We start from the raw sequence: 18,986 nt of genomic DNA, 5'->3' as shown, positions 1-18,986 counted from the left end.
ATTATTTTAGGAATCTGCTCATGTGACTAAATGTCTATCTTATTCATTCCTCATGACTACTGCATAGTCTATGTTTAACCTAATTTTTTTCCTGGCTCTTTATTACCACAAATAACAGTATGACAAACACTCTCATAAATGTTTACCATACCTCCCAGTGCCTCTTACGAGAATACTGGTAGGGTTAAGGGTCTATACAATAATTAATTCCACCAAGTACAGCTTTATTACTCTCCAAACTGGCCGTACCATTCTAGAGCCCCACCAGTGGCACATGAGGTTTTCCCTCCCCACAGCTTCACCAGCATTTGATACATAATTTTCTAACTTTCTGCACCTCAGCAAGCAGTACCTGAGAGTTTTAATTAATATTTATTTGCTATGCTAAATATGCATTCGTCTTGGTGCTGAATACTATAAAAAAATCTTCTTCCAAACTGTCATGTAGCCCTCATTTTTGTGTATGATATCTTTTATCATCTTTTATTAAGCACAGATTGGAATGCTAAAATGCACATCTACTCAGACTTTATTGCTGCTGAAAATGGCCAGAAAACAAATAATTTTGAGGTGCAATTACACTAATTTTCTCTTTATATCAGAGCATATGCATGAATGATTTATTTAAGAATCTACCTTGGGGTGTGGTGGTGCCCGTCCTATGGCAAAAAAAAAAAGTACATCCCAAATCTCAAAGAGACTTTCCATATTTTCTCCTAAGAACTTTACAGTTCTACTTCTCATTTTTAAATTTTATGTTTTAATATTTTAATTTTTAATTGTTTAGTCTACCTGTTTCCTATTTACCCAACTTATTTTTCTAGTAATTTCCTTTTTTTTCTCCCCGCACATGACTGGGTTTTTTTACTGCAGAAAGGGTGAGTCATGGAGTTCACAACGTGGGATCAGATGTCAGGATGAAACACCTCCCCTCCCTGTACATTCCCCACTGCCCCATATGAAAATAACAACTATGAGAGAGCAACTGAGACATTGACTGGAGAGCAGAGGGAAGAGACACTGAATTCCAGGGCAGCAGTGAAGGAACCACATGTGTGCTGGGAAGTCCCAGTGGCAGCGACTATATGAGTAACTAGAGTCTAAGTCTCTGGCTTCCACATGGATATGTATGAGTACACAAAGGTATGTTGTTTTCCTTTTCCTTCTCTCCCTTCTGCTCCATGCTATTTGCCATGGTGCCAGCTCCTCTCTACTTGAGGGTAAAGAAAGGGGCAATGAACAAGTCATTACCAAATTGTGATCATACTCACACACATCCACTTCTGGATCTCTGCTACTACGGGATTTTTTTTTTAAGTATTCTTTCAGTGCCTGGGAATCTTTTTGCATCTGCTCCAGGCTAGGCTGTATGGCTGAGTCACATGTAAATCTGCTGTACTTCGTAATGACCATGGTCATCGTTTTGCTTGTTGGGAGCTGTCATGGTGGTTGTACTGGACCATCATATGGCACTGGCTTCTTACAGAGTACAGGTACACGTCCATAACTTAGGTGTTACCCCTTCAAGAGCATCTGTGTTCTGTGTGCAGCTATTAATGAAGGTGGACTCCAGCTGGATACATGCCTCACAATCTTTCAATGCCAACTGAGACTCCAGGAGGTTGGTGTAGCTGGCAGCTTGACATACCATGGTTTTGTTGATGAGTTGGGTATAATGCTTCATGGCCTGGGGATAGTCCCTTTTGTGAAAATAATCATTTTGTTTGTTCTTCTTCTCCAAAGCCAGGTCATGGTTTTCCAAGGCAGTCATTCTTGCTCCTTCAGAATTTTCTCTACCTGCTGACATTTCTTGAGCACATCTGGTGTCCAGTGCTCTGCCAGAGATGTGTAGAAATGGATGGCATTCTTGTACATTTCTTGTTTGATAGGAATTGCCAATCCGAACATAAGCTTTGGCAACCTGTCAATAACACTCTTGGTTTTCTCTTCCTACTCCAATGGCCTTCTCACAAAGCTCTTGGCATTTATTGTAGTTGCTCTTTACAAAAAATATCATTGTTTTATTGATGTTAAGTCATGTCCGTAGACTCCAGTTCCTTGGCTCGGTCATAATGCTTCAAGACGGTGTCAAAGTCTTCTTACAGGTGTCATTCCCCAACTTTCTTCTTTCAGTGGCTTCTCTCTATCCACATAAGATTTTATTCCATTGGCTCTGGCTTGGTCTCTATTTTGGGAAGAGATGATGATGATGTTGTTGCCACCTCTTCCTCCTCATTCATGCTGCCCAGATCTACTCCAAGGAGGACACTGAAAGTGGTCATGATCTGAGAATATTGTAGTTATGTGCACAAATCAGAGAGCTTTTTTGTAGTTTCTTTATCAGTTCCTGGTAGACAGGATCATTTAGCAGTGTTCTTGTCCTTGGGTCACTGATACAGAGGGTTATTTGCTTCATGTTTTAAACCTTCTCATAGATTCACTTGGCTTCTTCAGATCCATTTATGAACTTAAGATCTGCTGCTTTTCACCAGTAACCCTTGCACCAGGCTTTAAGTCAACAATTTTGTAGACATCCTCAAAAGCCTTCTGATAGTCTCCATTTTGACATAGGCTGTAGACCAGTTGCTACAGAATACATGGTTCCGGGGATCTAACTTAATTGTTTCCAAATAACAATATAAGGCATCATTGATGTTCCCAGAACTCAAGCTTTATTATTCTTCTCTTTTAGCTCATTTACCTCCTCTATAGCCTAGCCTGAAAACCCTGGAATCAAATCCACTCCATGTTCCCAAACCTGTTCTACCAATTTATATATTGTTTGTGTTATATATTCTATCAAAGTCTCCTAACATCTATTAAACAATTCATCTACTTTAAAAGTTCAAATACCATGTTTCTTTATATGTATGTTTGTTTAGTTTCTGTTGCTTTAAATAATGTCTTAATATCAGTTAATACTTTTTCCATTACTACTTCTCATTTTCTGAAGTATCTTAGGTATTTATAGATATTTATTCATCTATCTAGATTTAAGAATCCGCCAATGGAGATGCACATGCAAGAAACATTTCTTTTTGAAGAGGTTTTGCCATAGGTGCGTGTGCTCACCAGAAAGACAGAGAGAGACAGAGAAACAGAAAGCGAGAATTCACTGCCCCCCAGGGAGGATAGCCACACTGCAAACCTTCTCCATTCTCCTCTCAGGATCGTGGGCATGCATGCACATGTGCCCGGTGTGAGTTTAAGCCACCGGTTCTGGGATTCAATCTGTGGTCAACTATGTGGGAGTCCAGCAGCATAGCCATTACGCCAACTGCTGGCCCTCTACATGCAAGAAACATTTTCTGAACAAGGCCAGATCATGAAAATGCAATGCTCTGAGAGGCTGACCCACATAGAAGGGTCCCAGGTTCAGGCCCAGAGACCTTCCTAAGTATGCCAGAAACTCACATGACTTGAACTGGGACTGGCTGAAGCTGGAGGTAGATCACAGCATCAAGACCCTGTTAGTGATAATCTCTCTCTTTGTGTCTCTCTCACTCACAGAAGAATTTTTTTTTTAACGTTTGCTGGGATTTTACTTCAATGGTCTTATATATTTAAAATATAAAATTATCCTATTCATAAACATGATTTAGTTCCAAATATTTCTTGAGAGGTTTTTGCTATAGGACGCATGCGCTGGCCAGAAAGACAGAGAGACAGAAAATGAGAAATACCCTCCAGGGGGGGATGGCCATGCCACAATCCCTTCTCCTCCATTCTCCTCTTGGGATCTTGGGTGCACACGTACATGCCCCTGGCGTGAGTTTAAGCCACCGGGTACAGGACTAGAACTGCAATCCACTACATGGGAGTCCAGTGACATAGTACTGCTGGTTCCAGCTCCAAGTTTTTAAGGTTTCTCTTATATACATTATTCATAAGGCTATGATGCATTTCACTTGATTCCTAGATATATTACAGAGTTTGTTACTATAGACATTGGGATTAATACCCAAGGCATTTGAAACTATTTCTTCTCTTGCCTCTCCCATGGTGACTAAACACTAAAATATTCAACTCCCACGTTTCACTGTGTATGAGGGAAAGTATCTAGTTTAGGCCAGAAAGAGTGGAGGGGCTATCTCCCTGAGTTGACCTCCCCAAAACACAAAACCTCATAAGAAAGCACCAAACACCCACCTGACTCCTAAAGTCCTTTTATTAGTAAGCTTTATAATTCCACTCGATACCTTTAGACCACAGTAATATACTAAACAAAATCCAGGAAGTGAAATTCCTTCAACTTATCTTCTTCAGAAGAAAAAAATCTTCAAGGAAAGAGATGAAGGAGGAACTATAGATTCATCACACGACAGCAATATTGGACTTACTCAGATCTCAATTCAAACATATACACTGGAAAGTCAGTAAAAAAAAAAAAAAAACAATAAAAGAAAGGTGAACCTTGGATATGTGACTCTACTAAAAAGTTATTTTTTAGGTGGGGTAAAGGATTCTTTTCTTCAAGAGATATGTACAGTAAAATATTTATAGATAAAATGATAGGGTATCTTGAGTTTGGTTCAAAATAATATTGAAGCCACATGTTTATAATTATTGAGGTTGGCTTACAAGTGAAATATTTTATGTTCTATGTTTGAAACTTTACATAATAAGTTTCCTTATAAAAATAGTACTGATTTTTTGTTATTCATATTTCTGAATTCTAGTCATTCAAAGGTTCATTTTTTTGTTTGATAAATATGATTCTTCTCTTTCAAGATGTTATCCTCCTCGAAAATATCTGTTGTCCTTTGCTCATATTATTAATGAAATGATTCATTTGACAACTATAGGTATATAACTAAGCTTTCTATACTATTAGCATGTCAATTTAGAAAAAAAAGCTAAAAGGTCTGTATATTGGGAAAAGTGGATCTACAGACAGGCTTAAATAAAAATAAAATTCAAGTAAGGAGTACTAACTTTAGTGTACTTCTGTTCTGGGCAAAGAAAAGAGGGAGAACTCCCAGAGCTCTACTGTGGCTTTCTAGAATTACAGATTTAATCTGCTTCTATCTGGCTCAAAGCACATAGTGGAAGCCACTCCTAGACACTTTCTTAAAAGAAAAATTGGAGGGTTTTAACCTGGAAGGTAAAAAGAAAATTACTACATTTTACAGTCATCATGAAACTACACCTTTAATTAAGTAGTCTAGTTCATGACCCAACCCACTGTTACCTTAAGTACTGACTCTCTCCAAAGTTAGAACATCTCTGAAGCTCTCTTGGAAAAATGAATCCTTCTTCCATTGCATGTCCTTCGTTTTCTGAACTGAGGATTTCTATGTTCTGCTTTATTTGTCAAAAAGAGCTCAGAAATCCATATAACACAGGTTTTCATCTTTCCATTCTCTTTTTTTTTTTTTTTTGAGAAGTTTTTGCTACAGGGCACATGCACTCGCCAGAAAGTGAGAAATCACACACACACCCCCCAGAGGGGATGTCCATGCCACAATCCCTTCTCCTCCATTTTCTTCGGGATCTTGGGCACACACGCACACACGCCCAGCGTGTCTAAGCCACCAGGTCCAGGAGTCAAACCATGTTAACTACATGGGAGTCCAGCGACATAGCCATTACACTAACTGCTGCTCCCTCCATTCTCAAAATTTTTTACAGATTTAACCTCTTGGTCCTTTTTTCTCATCATTCCATGCGAAGGTAACATGTTCTCTAATCCATGAGCTTGAACCAGAACCCTTGGTTCACACCTGTAGATGTATTCAGATACAGTATCAAGAAGTAAGACCCAAAGTGTAAATTCTCTGATGTCACCAATGTGCACTTTTAGTGGTGGGGTGAGATCTCACAGTGAGGGGTGGGCTTCATTGCCAATAAGGAAACGAGGACCAGAGAGAAGGAATCTCACATTTTTCAGCAAAGCATTGATAAGAGTGATTGACTAGCAGCTAATTGTATGTCATCACTACAGAGATCATATTTTTTAAGTCAAGTTCTTTTTATTAAAGACCAGAGTGTTATTCACCAACTTTATTGATCACATTTATCATCACAAATCAGTAAGTCTCTTTATATAACACTTAGATATTCATTCCAGAAAATTGGGGAAAATAAGTACTTTGTAATGAGGAAGTTACAAGAAGAGCCTTATTGATTCTTCCGAAAAATATTAATGTTTCTGAAAAAAGAGTGTCCAGTCAGGGAGAAAATCAGAGCATGTTTTTGTTTGTTTGTTTGTTTGTTTTTTTATAGATTCAATAAGGATAAAGAAATACCTGTATTAGTTAAGCTGGTTTTGATTGAAATTATATACATGAAAACACTTAACTAGCATAAAGAAAAAATGGAGTTTAGAGGAAGGGCAGTGTGGCAGATCTAAGGCACAAGTGAAGCCAGGTTGCTGCTGGGCCTGAAGGCCTTTTAGAATCTGGGACTTCAAACCATCACAGTTACTGATTGATAAGCTAGTAGTAAAACTAACTATATGTTAAAAAGAGATCAAATTATCATTACTTAGCACATGTTTTCATGTACTGAAAAACCTTACAGGGGAAAAAATTCTCTTGGGATTAATGGGATTTGTGTAAAATCCAAGCCAGACTCTGATTCACCCCTTGAACATAGACCATGCCTCCTGTTAGGTGAGTTAGCAAGTCGTAAGTCTTGGGACAGACACCATCTGTGATTCTATCATGCAGAGAAGGCAGATTGGTAGCAAGAAGAAAAAAAAAAAAAGTCAGCATTTCCTGAGTCCTGAACTCATCCACATTAATCTCTGGGTTTCATCTGACTCACTAATAAGCAAATCCCATCACTCCCTGCTCGCCCACGTATTCCTTTATGCATTTGAAGCAAAATTATTTCAGCATAGGGGAGGACAAGAATTTGAAAAATAATCCAGACAAATGAAACAAGACACCTTATTTTTAAAACTCTGACATAATTTGTGAAGATCAGATATCATTAGTTCATCATTTCTGCCATCTTATTAAAGAAGAAGCAGGGTCAGGGTCTTAATATGGAGGGAGAAGGGACCAGCAGTTAGCATAATGGTTATGTCACTGGATACCCACGTAGTCAACTGCAGTTCGTGTCCCAGACCTGGTGGCTTAAAATTCACACCGGGCGCATATGCATGCACGCACAAGATCCCGAGAGGAGAATGGAGAAGGGATTGCGGTGTGACAATCCCCCCGGGGGGGTGATTTCTCGCTTTCTGTCTCTCTGTCTCTGTCTGGCGAGTGCACGCGCCCTATAGCGAAAACCTCTAAAAAAAAATAATACATAAATAAATAAATAAATAAAAAGATAGAGGGAGAAGAAAGAAAAGAAAAAAAAATAGTTCAAATGGACCTTCAATGGTTATAAAAAGTAAAATTGTTATGTTTAAAAAATAAATAAAATAAATGGTAGTCATCACTAAGGCTTATTTACTTAATTTTCTTAAATTTTTAACATTAAAAGGTTTAACCTATTTTGAACTTAATAAATCTTGATGGACTCATCTGTGCTTATGAGTAAAACAGATGTTCGATGAAATCTGCCTGTGATTTTGGAAATCCTTATTTCACTTTTTTCTCAAGAACTCATCCATTGCATTCATTGAGTGGTGCATCTAAGGAAGACAAAACTGTAAGTTTTATGCACAATAAAATGTATGAAGAAAACTGTTTGAGTAATAATTAAAGATCTTCCAGAACGAGTTGTGATAATCAACTTTTGAGGGCTTTGGCCCATTTTAATCATGTTCTGATATTTTAATTTCAGGTCTATTACTTTGATAGGCTAATTTGATTAAATTAGTACTGACAAAGAATGAGTAGACACACCGTTAAAACCATCTTTGTAGATGAGTTTTAAATTCCTTTTCTCAGACTGTCTGGAGTAACCGGGCCTGGGCTAATTACTACAAGCCAAAATCGACCTCTTCATCTGCCTTCTTTTGTAGACCCTTCCTCATAGCCAACATTTTAAAACATCGACTACTTTTATGACACACATGTACCTGTTTTACTTACAAGACTAGTTCATGATCACCAGGACCTCCTACAACTGGACTTTTTCATTTCTGAAAAAGTCTATTTCTCCCATGAGTGAGAAAGACAGAGAGAGAGACAGGGAGACAGCACCCCTAACTCAAGACTCTTCTTGACACCACCATCCACCCCCAGCCTCGGCCAATCCCAATAATGAGCACGTGCATGCCTAACGTAATCAGAGAGGTCTCTGGACACAAACTGGGAACCTTTCCATGTGGTGGTCAACCTCACCAAGCTGTGTCCCCATCTGGCCCCCAGACATCCTCATTTGTCCACAGTTTAGATACTCGAATTGTGCCTAATAAAAGAGTATCTGCATCTTTTTCTCTAAAGCATATTACCAGTTTCCTGCTTACTCTCCCTGGATCATTAAGGTCTCCAGGGAACTACCTGAGTTCACAGGCAATGTCCTTTAATGAACCTGGCATTTCAGCCTTCTCTGAAGGGTCTCTCAAAACATCATTATTGTCATACCCAGCAACCAGGCTTGAAAAATAAAATTACTTCTTAATTGAAAGATTTGGGGTCTGAGGTCAATCTCTTTTTCCTGATAATTCATAGTAATTAGACCTTCTAGCAGCTAATTGATGGCAGTCATGGTGTCATGCCATTTGGAGTGTGAGAGGTGCTAATGGCTTCCTGGAAAAACTTCAGGGAAAATTTACACTTAGAAACCTGATTAAGAACTGTTTTCACAAGACTGGCTGATTAAGTTGATAAACACAATACAGGAAGGCTTCATTATTTGAGTTCTGGGAAAAGACCATTTAAAATCAATCTCCTTAAAAAAGAAAAGAAAGAAGTAGCAAGTGCAAAACAATGTATGTATTAAATTAACATCGAGGTAAATAAATACACACACACACACACACACACACACACACACAATGCCTCTGGAAGAATCTACAAACTATTTGTAACAGTTGTTTGAGGAATAATGAGATAAATGGAGACAAGAGGGCCAGGAGACAGTTTAACTATGAGCTATCTTAAATATTATATACATTTATCTGTCAATAATGCAAAACATAAAAATTTCCAAATATACATATACCATATAAATCATTATCATTTTTTTAATTTACTTTAAAAAAGGATTTTTTTTTTAATTTTTAGAAAATTGACAATAAGTGACCAGTAGTTGGTGTAATGGCTATGTTGCTGGTCTCCCATGTGGTTGACTGAGGTTCGAGCCCTGGACCCAATGGTTTAAACTCACACTAGGCACATGTGGGTGCATGCCCAAGATCCCAAGAGAATGAAGGAGAAGGAATTGAGGCGTGGCCATCCCCCAGGGGGTAATTTCTCACTGTCTGTCTCTGTCTCTCTCTGTATCTTTCTGGAGAGAAACTCTTAAAGCTGAATCAGAAACAGAATTATGGGGACCAGTAGATGGCATAATGGTTACATTGATGGTCTCCCATGTAGTCGACCTCTGTTCAAGTCCTGGACCTAGCAGCTTAAGACTCACACCAAATGCATATGTATTCATGCTCAAAATCTCAGGAGGAGAATGGACAAGGGATTACAGCATGATCATATCCCTGGGGGGAAGAGGGGGTAACTTCTTGCTTTCTGTGTCTCTGTCTGTTTTTTGGGCAAAAAAGAAACAGAATTATGAATGTTGATTGGATATTTGGTGGTATTAAGATATCATTTGGGGTGGCCAGCAGTTGGCATAATGGGTATGTTGCTGGACTCCCATGTAGTCGACAGTGGTTCGAGTCCCAGACCCAGTGGCTTTAACTCTCACCGGGTGTGTGTGCGTGTGTGCCTAAGATCCCAAGAGGAGAATGGAAAAGGGATTGTGGCATGGCCATCCCCTTGGGAAGTGATTTCTCATTTTATGTCTCTCTGTCTTACTGGCAAGTACACACAAAAACCTCTCAAAAAAAAAAAGAGATTTTTTTATAATTATAATGGTACCATAATTATATTTTCCTGAGTACTTTTCACTTAAAGATATTTACTGAGGGCATGATATTTAAAGGCACTGGATTCCCACATGGCCGACCACAGTTTCAGTCCCATACCTAGTGGCTTTCCTTCTCTCTTTCTCTCTCTCTGGCCAAATTAAAATAATAATAATAATAACTAATAGAATTAAATGAATAAATCTTAAAAAATAAAGATATTTAGGGTACATTTTATGAAAGATATGTGAGAGATTTATTCTTAAGTAATCCACTGTGCATGAGGAGGGAGTGGTCATTTGTTAATAATCTTTGAACCTGAATAATAGGTACATATGGGTTCATTTTGCCATTTCCCATTTTGTATGTTTGAAATTTCCCACAAAAATAAAACTGAGACATACTTTGTTGATGCTCTTGTATTTATCGAAATTGGTTATGGAAGGGAGGGAGGAGTAATCTATGAACAGTCTATGAGAGTGCAAAATCCTAGAAGACACGTAATTTCTAACAGCCAGAACTGAGGAAGACAAGGCAGCATTAACAAGGCTGCACTACAGACCTTGGGAAAGTTACATCAGGATGTGAATCCTATATAAAGTGCCTAAGAATCAATTACCGTGTCACAGAGATATTGGCTCACCAGTGCTTGAGTGAGAAATAAGTTCAAGGACATGTCCAACACAGAATAACACTGGCATAAAATGGAAAGCTGTTCCTTTCTCACCTGAATTAAATCCTTGGTGAGTGATTCAGGGCTGATTCGGCAGTTCTGTAACCTTTAAGGATTCCCATAGCCTTCAGCAGCCCAGGTTCATCCCCAAACCTTCACTCCCTCTTTCTTGTTGTCCAAGTGTCTGCATTCCAAGGGCAGGAATGAAGGAAGAAACCAAGCAGTGACAGAGAGAGAGAGAGAGAGAGAGAGAGAGAGCCAGCTATCTCTATCTCTCTCCCTTTCTCTCAAGGTTATTTTCTTAATTTTTGTTTTAATGCATTATAGGGCCTATCCACTTCCCAGAAAGACAAAGCGAGAAAGTGAGAAAGCAACCCCCCAGGGGAGATAGCCACACCACAGTCCCTTCTCCCCTAGGGATTTTAGGCATGCACATACACACATCAGTCATGTTTTTCAAGTTGTGGTGTCTGGACCTCAAACAGCCAATTGGCCATATAGGATCCAACTACCATGCCACTGGATGGTCCTACCATCTGTCTTTTATGGAAAATTCTTAGAAGTCATCTTAAGAGCTGATAACTAGGCCACATATAACACCAATATGTCACATTACAGAGCCAGGACAGAATCTGCCACTCACTTAGGGGGTCAAAAGGGGCAGCATGCCACCAAACTCAAGGTCAGCATTTACAGGCTGCCCAAAGAGCTCTTCAGAAACGGTTCCTGCATCTGAGACTCGAGAGGCATGGTCGGCCACATGGGCTCCTGCGCCCTTAACCACCAAGCCACTAGCTGGTCCAGTGAAGCTGTTTTATATACTTTTGGTTATTATCGGGGTATCAGAATTAGTGATATAAATATTTTTTATATAATTTTTAAAATTTGTTTTATACATTCAATCACATATGTCACTTAGCTTGTAAAGTGAATGTTCCAACATGAATGTATTTCTCACCAGTCCAGTTGGGGATACTATACACATTATCAATAAATAATACCCCATCTCTTTGTCCCGTAAATGCTTATCTCTCTATTTTTCTCCTTAATGTTATAGAAATCTTGTATTCTAGCTTGAGTGTAGAAATGGTAGTAGGAGGCAAGAGTGCCTATGATGGTATAGATCACAAATAGTAACACTGGTTCAGAACAAGCTAACTTCTGTAGTGCAGCAATGAAATCCCAGGTGAGTTTTGCTACACTGATGTACTCCCCATTAAGACCACCCAATCTCCCTTATTTCTTCCTCCTTTCTCTTTAGTGTACAAGTTAAAAAACAAACAAAAACAGGAACTGGACTTTAAACAAGAATAGAAGAACTGGGACCAGCAGTTAGCGTAATGGCTATGTCACTGGACTCCCACGTAGTCGACCACAGTTTGAGTCCCAGACTCGGTGGCTTCACACCAGGCGCGTGTGCGTGCATGCCGAAGATCCCGAGAGGAGAATAGAGAAGGGATTGCAGCGTGGCCATCCCCCCTGGGGGGTGATTTCTCGCTTTCTGTCTCTCTGTCTCTGCCTGTCTGTCTGGCAAGCGCACGCACCCTATAGCAAAAACCTCTCAAAAAAATAAATAAATAAAGACTAAAGTACAGAGTTGTTAAAGCTTTTGTTATGGAAAAAAAAGTGGTATAGGGTCAGATCTCCTATGGAATCTTTTTTTTAAACACTAATTCTTAAATCATCATAACAAGATTAGCTTTTTATATCATTAAAGGAAAAACGCTTGCATAGAAACCCAGACATCAGGATCGAGCACACTCTGTGTCCTTTAGTCCACCTGGTTCTCAAAGCAGCACTTGGAAATTTGTTACAAAAGCAAATTCTTGGGTCTGGCCTAGACTTACTGAACCTATCCAGAGGACTCTGATCCCACCACAGAATTCTGGTGCGCATTAAAAGTTTGGAACAACACTCTAGTCCAGGGATTCTCAAGCCCCGCTGCACTTTTGGATTCATTTAGAAAAGTCAGAAATGTAACCTTGCCTCTTCCACCTCCAGAAATTCTGAGTTGATTGGTTTTGGCCACAGCAATATCCTCAAGTTCTCCCAGGTAATTCTAATGAGAAGCCAGGACTGCAAACCATAGCCTGCTCATGTTATCTTGACCTTTACAGTCAAATAAAAATTCTCAAAGAAACTACATCCCAGAGGCAGGGTCAAACTAGTAGGCCTCCCAACATCTGTAGTTTTTTTCTCTTCACGGTCTCTTTTCTGACCCAAGTAGAAAGGTTGCATTCCTCCACACTTTGGCTCCTGGCACACTATTAGCATACTCTGGCGCTGAATATACTTCTCATCTTCTTTCTTTCCTGGCATCTCCATTGGGATCCCTGCCTCACTCAGTCGTTAGTTTTTATCAGTCATCAAGCAGGGCTTAATCCAAGAATTTTAGGCAGAGAGAACATTGTATAGAGCATATTCGTGGGAAGTATCTGGTGGGTAAATATAAAGCAGATGAAAAAAAGAGTTCAGACCAAACTTTTATTTAAGGTTATTTGTTTATTTCATGAGAGATTTAGACAAGAGAAAGAGATACCAACACCCCTAGCCACAATCCACCTTAACCACAGCCAGCCACAATCACAGGCACATACATGTGTGTGTGCATGGCGAGCACATGGAGACCTTGGGACACAAACATCTCCATACTCCAACGTGTGAGAGTGGAGGAGGCTGGCTGTGGGTGAAACGGGGGAGGGACAGAGAACAGGAAATTAATTCACATGAATGGGGAAGGGCAAGTGGGACTCGATGCTTTCTATCACTTCATTAAGTAATTTAAACAGTCATTTTATAGTAAAAATTAGTCAACATGTAAAACTTCTCTCTAAAATATGAGTTAAAGCTTTTGATGAACTAGGATTTTAAAGAGGTCTCTAATACAATAAAGACTGTTAAATTAAAAGCTAGCCATCTTCAACTTAAAAATAACAGATGATGTCAATAATTGGCAACAAATTTTCAGCACATTCTTTTAGCAAGGCTCGGGAAAACAATGCGAATTGTCTTATTTAATCCTCACAAAATCTTAACGGTTGAGTTCATTGATCTCTTTACTGATTGGAAACGTGAGCCACAGAGAAGTTAGATAATTTGTCAGAGATCATAAAGCTAAAAGCACAGACTTCAGATTTGAGCCTCCAATCTCTGGCTTCCACAAGTCTGACAAGAAAGCTGCTGTACCTAGGACCAGAGAGGAACATGGGAGATGGCAACTGAGAGCATTCGTTCTGACCTGGTGGAATAGTCTGATACCAATAACTCTGAAAGCAAAACTCAGCAGCAGTGGCTTGACGTTGAACTTGCTGGGCGATGTTCTCTCAACTCAGTTACGTGAGGACTTTCGCAAGCAAAACTGCAACTGGTGAACAAAAGTTCAGGGATCCAGACTTCAAATCAGTCATTTCCCTCTTTATGTAATTGGTTCCTTTTGGTTCAGAGCCTTTTGCCAGTTTACATACTTGACATTGCGCCTATCAGCACCTTTTTGTCACATACACCATTTTGATGGCCATGCAATGGGCCAATTATTGAAAATGATAACGGATAATACCCATTACCACATGAATCACCATTAACACTTAGTCAAAATTCTTCACCTTTCAAAAAAATCTTAAGTGACTGTGTTTTAGAAAAAATAAAAATGGGAAACTTAGTATTTCCCCAGTAGCTACTAGTCTGTCTCTAAAATTTCAGACCATATCAAAACATCTCACAGTGGCTTTAATTTTTGTCTCTCTCCAGATGACTGCCATTAGCAATAATTGTATAGAACAGTGCTTGGAATTGGGGGTGGGGGAGAAGATATTGTTTCTACATACAAAATTTACTATCTAACTTACAACCGAATATTCTCCATCAGTTACTACAAAACAAGATGTATTGTCTCTAATCATCACATCTATTTGGCTGAGGCATATAATTATCCCCATTTAGAGACTAAGAAACTGAGGCTGAGTGGTTGATACTATCCCTAGAAGTCCCTTATTCATTTAGCTACAGCCCACAAAATCTATTTTAAAACTAGGAAAGTTTTCTAGCTGCAAGGTCTTCTAAATTTACTAAAAAAAGTATAAAATTGTTTTGTTATGGCGTCCACAAATATTAAAGTCTAGCAAATCTTTGCACTATAACCATTATCTCTTCCTTGGTCATTCTGGGCCTTCTCAGGTCAAAGGTCTCTCACCTTCCAGAGAGCTTCCAGGAAGGGCTGAACTTCTTACGAGCAAATGGTCAGGGGGGCGCCAGAACCAGCTTCTCCTGGCAGCTCAGGACAGAAGAATGGGCGCAAAGGTTCTGAAGTGTAGAAACAAGTGTATACACAAATGAAGGCATTGTTTCTAACATCAAAGAACTTGAGTTCTTCCATCTCAACATCCAGGAAGATCCCCACATGGGAAAGGCCAGAGCTTACAGGAATTCTTCTTGCTAGTATGGCATTGGTGTGAATTACTCCTGCCTTCATGCTGATGACCCAGTAGCCATGCTCAGGGGTTAAATCATTCTTCCTCTTCTTTCGGTTGACCGACTCTTTGCAGACACCCAGAGCCCACTCCTTGCCTTCTCCCACTTCAACCTCCCAGTAATGGCGACCGAAAGAGAAGGAAGGAGTGCCTAGGACACAGGCCAGGTAGGTAAATCTCCGAGGATTTTTCCTCCGTCTTTGGCAGATGTTCCTATAATGGACACTCCTTAGATCATTGGACAAGATGAGGAAGGAGTTGGCTGTGTCTGCATCCAAGGTCATGTCCTCCCGGAACTTCAGGAGTTCGTCACTCAAGTGCAGGCTTTGCTCCAGTAGGGGCCCATGCTGCTTGATGAGAAGGGCCAGTGATCTAATTTGCCATTCTTCCACAGGAGGTTTTTCACTTTCTCCTCGACACATAGGACACATCAATTTTGAATCTCCCCTTTCTAGCTGCCAATTTTGAATGCAATCCCAGCAGAAAATATGTGCACAGGAGAGAGAAACAGGATTGAAGAAAACATCCAGACAAATGGGACAGGTTGCCTCTGCTTGTAGACTTTTGGCCATGTTTCCTGAAGGTTGCTCCTTAGCCGTACAGTGAGCTGAAAAGACCCTTTATCAGCTTCTGGAAGTGAGCAGAAGCCTTCAGTAGACAATCTCTCTTCAATAATCAAAATGTACCTGAATGCAATACAAACAATTAAACACTATAAACATGTCTGTAGTTTATGTATGAAAGTTACTTAAGTCAGAAAATTATAGTAAAGTCTATGAGAAAAACTAACATCCAAGTAATCATAAGAGACAGTGTCTTTTCAGATGGGGAAACTTACCTTGCCTGGAGATTTTTAGATGAGGTGTTGCCTATTCTGACCAAAGCTGCTCTTTTCAATAGCCAAGTCCAATGGGATCTTTGATTGGATCTAGGAGTGGGATCTCCACCTGAATCAGGGTTTCTTTGTAGGTCACCTTCAAATTAAGAAAAAGGATTCCCAGGTCTAAATCCAATCATAAGACTAATGCTAGCCCTACCTTAATCATTGCAGAGAAGTGACTATGAGAAACCCTCAGAATTTCAAAGAAAATTATGAGTAAAACCAGCAAAATCCACTGCAAAACAAATGAGATGCCTGTGATAGAATCTATTTTAAGAACAAATATTAGGTGAAATACTTTAAAGCACTCTTAGAAGACTAATCACAATTTGAATGAATGTGAATAAAAACAGATTATAATCAAGACCAGCAGTTAGCATAATGGCTACATTGCTGGACTACCATGTAGTTGACCACGGTTCGAGTTCTGGACCCGGTGGCTTAAACTCAAGCTGGACATGTATACCAGACATGTGTGCATGTGTGTCCAAGATCTTCTGAATATAATCATGCCTAAACAGAAAGCAAAAAGATGTCCTTTGGTAAGGAAGAAGACCTCCAGTGACCCCAATTTCCTCAAAGCTTAAGAACCTGTAGTATTCCTAGATCCTCCTTCTAGGCCATCTTATCATTGCTGTTCTTTGAGTGAGCTGATTGCCGGTCTTGACTGGTTGGATCTAGCTGGTCTGTGATCTGAAGATGGCCGCTGAAGACTGGACCATGGCTATGAAATGGTGTGAACAAAGGGCTCTACTCCCAAAAGGGCCTACATCAAATAACTAGCATAACTTCTTACCAAAAATTCACCAACCACACATTAGTTACGGCTGGAGTAGCAGAATCAGAGACAGCAGAAAGAGTTGCAGGGTCCTCGTTACCACAGAGGAAATAACGGGCCCTGCTGAGGGGTCATAAACTGAGTCCCTTCCATCCAAATTTTTATTAAGAGGCTTCTGAGCTCTCAGCCTCAACTAGATTCTGGACATAAATTGATTAGCAAGTATAATAGACAGGATCTGCCCACACAAAATGTGGAGTCCTCAGAAGCCTGCAGTTCATGAATGACTAATGGTACTGCAGCCTGACCAGGCTTGCTGAGCCACTGGAGAGAGAAACTTCTTCCTTAATGCTCCTGTTAGCCCTTCAAAAAACTCTACCTTTTCAGGAAACCTAACATGGCACTGGCTCACTCACAATCTGAAAGAGCTTGCCTAGTCCACCTTAAAAGGTATCTAAGAAAAGGAGTTTAAAATAATAAACTGCTATATTTGTAAGAAGTTATTCATTGGTAACTATGATTCCAAACAATCAGCAACAATCTGTAACAGTAATTATAATACAAATGTAGGAACTATAATATATTTCAGTGAAAACCCAGAGAAAGTCTTTTAAAATGTTGGGGAAAAAAAAGGTTTCTTTTTATTTTCTTTGAGAGGTTTTCACTATAGGGCACCTGCGCTCGCCAGAAAGACAGAGAAAGACAGAAAGCGAGAAATCACCCCCCGACACACCCAGGGGAGATGGCCACGCCACAATCCCTTCTCCTCCATTCTCCTCTCGGGATCTGGGGCACACACGTACACATGCCCAGCGTGAGTTTAAGCCACCAGGTCCAGGACTCAAATCACAGCGACTACATGGGAGTCCAACGACATAGCTATTATGCCAACTGCTGGTCCCAAGAAACCATTTTTAAAGAACATATATTTTGTATGTAAAAATGCATGGATGTATGATGAGCAACCTGCAGTTAGTACATAAAAATTTAAATGGGCATGTTAGAGTAGAAGATGAAGAATGAGCACAGGACAAAACTGACTGTTTTCTTTAGAAATACAAAGGTAAAGGTATTAGACAAGCAAGTTCTAGATAAAGAGAGAGAGAAGGAACAGTGGAAATAGCCCAGACAGAACGGACACTCTACCTTGGCTCAGAGACTTTCCACAGCCGTCTGGAAGGACGTTGTCTGTGCCTCCACCTCTCCTGGCCTCAGCTCCTGAGAGAGTCTGAGTGAGCACAGATGCTCTGGCCTTTTATAGTACCTGAGACCAGATGAGCCAATCTTCAATTACAATTAGCGTTGTAGGCTCCACCCCAAAGCTTAGGCTATTTAAATCTGTTCAGGCAAACTCAATCAACGCTAGTCTTCAATGCAGGATAAGGTAATTAAAGCACTCTTACATTTTCATAGTTCAAAATTTACAGTTTCAAAATTTTATAGTAACTGAGTTAAACTAGCAAACCTGGAATCCGAGCATGATGGTACAATTTCAGAACTTAATCTTTTTAAATAAAATGTATTAGAGATTAGATATATAAGTGCTCTTTTGAAACCCAATCAAAGCTTGGCTTCTATAATCATTGAAGTTAATACCTCTGATACAATCATGAATGAAGAGGATCTAAAGCCGTTTGCACGTTCTTTGGCTCAGCAATTCCACTAGAGTATAGTCACTGGATGGGATAAGAAAGATGGCAGCAAGATAAGCTGATTCATGTGATAGAATTATTATTTTATTTTTATTTTTTTGGAAAGGTTTTTGCTACAGGGTGTGTGCACTCACCAGAAAAAAAGAGAGACAGAAAGCGAGAAATCACCCCCCAGGGGGGATGGCCACACCACAATCCCTTTTCCTCCATTCTTCTCTCGGGATATTGGGCACGCACGCATACACACCCAGCATGAGTTTAAGCCACCGGGTCCGTGACTCAAACTGCAGTTGACTACATGGGAGTCCAGCGACATAGCCATTACGCCAACTGCTGGTCCTGTGACAAAATTAATAATAAAAACGTTTTCTCTCAAAAGTATTCTTAAGTAATAGGTTATATGATGTCTGTGTGTACTGGAAGAAGGAGCAATAGAAGTAATGACAGAAGAAAACTAAGGCTCAGTCTCAAATGTAGGAGCTGGAGTATCAGTGAATTCCGGCTGCTGTGGGGCCCCATAAATAAACCTTTCCCCTGAGGTATTCTGTAATCTGAATAACTTCCCACTTCCTAGAGTCCCTGTTCTTTCTTCCAGGACAAACATATAGCTCT

The 18,986-nt window shown here is 39.8% G+C and overlaps 1 protein-coding gene and 1 pseudogene across 1 annotated transcript; both read right to left on the bottom strand.

Annotated features, from left to right (window-relative positions):
- Nucleotides 1-1,480: 1,480 nt before the first annotated feature.
- Nucleotides 1,481-12,923, bottom strand: LOC102487177 (stress-induced-phosphoprotein 1-like; annotated as a pseudogene).
- Nucleotides 12,924-14,820: 1,897 nt separating this feature from the next.
- Nucleotides 14,821-17,937, bottom strand: RFPL4B (ret finger protein like 4B). Its single transcript, XM_006157034.1, has 2 exons — nucleotides 17,869-17,937; nucleotides 14,821-15,750 (listed from the first exon to the last, which is right to left on the bottom strand). The coding sequence occupies exon 2, from the start codon at nucleotides 15,634-15,636 to the stop codon at nucleotides 14,821-14,823; it is 816 nt and encodes a 271-aa protein (XP_006157096.1). The 5' UTR covers nucleotides 15,637-15,750; nucleotides 17,869-17,937.
- Nucleotides 17,938-18,986: the final 1,049 nt, after the last annotated feature.

The sequence above is a fragment of the Tupaia chinensis genome, unplaced genomic scaffold (assembly GCF_000334495.1).
Source record: "Tupaia chinensis unplaced genomic scaffold, TupChi_1.0 Scaffold000527_1, whole genome shotgun sequence".
Classification (NCBI taxonomy): Eukaryota; Metazoa; Chordata; class Mammalia; order Scandentia; family Tupaiidae; genus Tupaia; species Tupaia belangeri.
The sequence above is the reverse complement of the archived record's forward strand: the minus strand, read 5'-3'. Positions and strand labels throughout refer to the sequence as shown.

Coding starts and splice junctions, on each gene's coding strand:
- RFPL4B (XM_006157034.1), bottom strand. CDS start 15,636: ATGGCCAAAAGTCTACAAGCAGAGGCAACCTGTCCCATTTGTCTGGAT.